The sequence below is a fragment of the Trachurus japonicus genome, chromosome 9 (genome assembly GCF_045865225.1).
Source record: "Trachurus japonicus isolate A0001 chromosome 9, Traja_1.0".
NCBI lineage: Eukaryota > Metazoa > Chordata > Actinopteri > Carangiformes > Carangidae > Trachurus > Trachurus japonicus.
The window spans coordinates 5930655-5934271 of record NC_140915.1 but is presented as its reverse complement, the minus strand read 5'-3'; the positions used below and the strand labels follow the sequence as shown (position 1 = coordinate 5934271).

Genomic DNA, 3617 nt, shown 5'->3' with positions numbered 1-3617 from the left:
GCTGCAAACTCGTCTCTTTGAGTCAGATCATGTCAAGAGTTTCTGCACTAAACTGATTTTCTGCAGCGTGTTTGCAAATCTGAGTTTTCTGAAGCCCTGAATATTTATTTTACAAACATCAAACAACCGTGAAGGTTTAAAGAGTCTGATGTTGTGTAAAAAGGTTTAATAACGACCTGTTTTCATTGTCAGTGTGTTTTAGTGCCTGCTGCTGCAGGATGTGAGTGAGTGAATGAAGTGATGCAGAGTTGGTGAGGCGTTTGCAGGCTGCAGGATTTTCATATTCTAACACATAAAACATGCAAAAACCACAGATTGGGCACAGAGCACAGAGACAGAAAGTTTCTTTTAGACTTTTTATTATAAAATTATTATCAATAAATAGCAAATAACGGAATAAATAACTAAATAACACATTAGACAGACAGACAGTGTCAGTTTTTCAGCTTTTCGGCCTACTGCAGTGACAGTTTTCAGTGACAATATTATTAAACTTGTAAAAATAAAAATGTCCACGTCAGGCCTATTAAGTGCAGTTGCTGAACAATTCAAGTTTTCGTGAGTTCAAGTTTCAGGGTTTTCTTCTTAAAGTCAAGTGTCCTTCCCGGGCCTCCGACCTCCGCTGCTGTCAGCGGGGCGGCTGGCAGCGTGAGGCCGGCGCATGGAGCTCCTTCCCCGGCTGCGCCGCGCGGGGCGCACCGCTGTTCTCCGGAAGCTTCTCAGGAGCAACTCCATCTCCAGCTCGGCTCAGTTTAGTTCTGTTCCCATGGCAGAGCATGGGGTAGGGGGGTGGGATTGTGGTGGTGGTTTTTCCCCCAGCAGACTGTTTAGTTGTCGCTGCCCAGCCTGTGGTAGACCAGCAGAGCCACCATGTAGCCGTTCCCCGCGGTGCTCTGCTCGTAGCTGGCGCTGGGGTCGCTGGCCACGGAGCCGTCGTCCTCACAGCTGTTGGTGTTGGAGGAGATGGAGGGGGAGAAGGAGGAGGAGGAAGAGGAGGAGGAAAGGAGCTCCTCCGAGTCCAGCTGGAGAGCCTGATCCTCCGCGGACTGGAAGGAGGAGAAGCCCTGCTGGAGGTCTGCGGCCGCCGGGCTGCTGTCTGCGGCGCACGGCTCCTCGGTGTAGATCTGCCACAGCACCACCAGACACAGCACCAGCAGCCAGCGCTTGGCCTGGCTCCTCTCCGGCGGCGGGAGGTGCATGCGGACTTTAGCCGGGTACATGACCCGGGTGCAGCGCCTCTTGGGCCGGATGGGCACGTAGGAGCGCACGGCGGTGGCCTGGGCCGGGATCCGCTCGAAGGTGAAGACCTCCGGCTCCGTGCTGCGGGGAACCGTCATGGTAACGCTGTTGGTCCGTGAGTACATGTTGTTGTTCTCTGTAGTGTCGCTTCTTGTCTTGGAGTTCTTCAGTGTGAAGCTGAGAGAGAATAAGTTGCTGAAGTTCCGCAGCTCGTCAGGTTTTATACTTTTAGTTCAGGTAGCCGTGGAGACGCCCCGTGCAGCTGGCCCCTCCCCTGTCTATTGCTCAAGTGGGAAAAACCTAAAGAGAACTATTTGCATTTGTGTAATTTAGAAGCCGCAGCAGCTGCACAGAAGGTGAATCATCCATCACACTCATTCATAAACCAACTACTACACACACACACACACACACACACACACACACACACACACACACACACACACACACACACACACACACACACACACACACACACGCACACACACACTACAATGCAAAAACTCAAAATATTTCCAAGAATATTTGTCTTATTTCTTGTCAAAAATGTCTCATTTCTAGTCAAAACTAACCTATTTCCACTTAAAATAAGACTCATCACCTACAAATTAACTTGTTTTTAGATAATTTTCACTTGTTTCAATTGAAATAAGTAGAAAAATCTGCCAGTAAAAGCAAGTTTTTTGTGCTTATAATAAGAAAGAAAAACTTGCTCCACTATCAGATTTTTCAACTTATTTAAAGTGGAAAATTTGCTTGAAAAAAGTAAAAAGAAGTGTCTAAAAACAAGCTACTTTTTAATGTGATGAGTCTTATTTTAAAAGTATAATTAGATTTATTTTGACTAGAAATAAGACAAATATTTTTGGTAAGATATTTGAGTTTTTGCACTCTCATACACACCATACAAAGAGACATCAAATAATTGCATGAACATATGATAACTTTCATTTAGTCATAAAAAGTTAAAAACACGAGTCTGAATTAAAGCAACATGTGATTAATCTAAACCAGGAATCATGTTTTATTCTGGAAACAGATCCAATGATTCATGTGAGTGTTTGTCCAAACTGTTTATTCTGCTTTTCTACTTGTTATTACTGGATGTAGAAGTCACACAACACTGACACTCAGCCGCCAGACTTAAAGGGATAGTAGCATTTTTTTAAAAGTGGGGTTGTATGATCTCCAAATAGCCCCTAAGTACTTTAATTGCAGTAGAAGACTCTCTGCACTCCTCCCGTTAGCAACGCCAGCCCATAATAGCCCTGCCCAGAGATTTACAACATACAGTGTTGTGAATGGACCCACAGAAACGGCCTATTTTCACGGCCTAAAAGAGGTTTTACCTGAAAAAAAATACACAGTTCCATTGTTCACTATAATATAATTTTTTCCAGCCCTTCAAAGTGCAGGAAAAACACAGTTTTTATTTGGACCTAACCAACTCATGTATCCCTCCGCCCAGGGTTAGCGCCCGCCGATCAGCAGTTGGTTAGCTCCAAATAAAAACTGCGTTTTTCCTGCACTTTGAGGGGCTGGAAAAAATTATATTATAGTATACAATGGAACTGTGTTTTTTTTTCCACGTAAAACCTCTTTTAGGCCGTGAAAATAGGCCGTTTCTTTGGGTCTGTTCACAACACTGTATGTTGTAAATCTCTGGGCAGGGCTATTATGGGCTGGCGTTGCTAACAGGAGGAGTGCAGAGAGTCTTCTACTGCAATTAAAGTACTTAGGGGCTATTTGTAGATCATACAACCACACTTTTAAAAACAATGCTACTATCCCTTTAATAATAAGAATAATAACAACAACTCATCAGGACAAACAGGAAGAAGAAAAAGAAGAAGACTCTTTTGTGTTTCTATTTCAGGAGCATTTCTGATCTGATCCAATGAAGATAAAAGTTTTTCTTCTGTAAACATGAACAAATAAAGATTCCTGTCTCCTCTGCTGTCTCTGAGCTGTCACGCTCTCTTCACATGTTCATCAGTTTACTGTCAACACAACACGGCTCGGTCACATGTCAGAGAAGCTGCTGGAAAATCCCACTCAAGTTATTGAATTATTGACGTTTGAGTCGAGACAAGCAGTTAAAATAAATAAATAGATTTTCAAAAAACAGGCACAGAAACAACTCTATAGATAGAGATCAGTCAAAAACTCAAATGTCATTCTTTAAAAAACAACAACGATCTAAAAATATCTCCAGTTGCCTAAAAATGGAGACAGAAGAGGAAACCTCTGCTTTATGTGATGAAACATCCGGACGTTGAGACATTTTAAACTCTGAAAGGAAAATTTTACTGAAAAAGGAATTTTTAATGAACTGGTTGTGAGTGTGTGTCATTCTTCAAAACAGATTTTTGACATAT

General features: G+C 43.0%; 1 protein-coding gene across 1 annotated transcript; it reads right to left on the bottom strand.

The window, feature by feature from the left end:
• Window positions 1-479: 479 nt before the first annotated feature.
• ier3 (immediate early response 3) lies at window positions 480-1407 on the bottom strand. The gene has a single exon (XM_085788071.1). The coding sequence runs from the start codon at window positions 1362-1364 to the stop codon at window positions 828-830; it is 537 nt and encodes a 178-aa protein (XP_085644197.1). The 5' UTR covers window positions 1365-1407; the 3' UTR covers window positions 480-827.
• Window positions 1408-3617: the final 2210 nt, after the last annotated feature.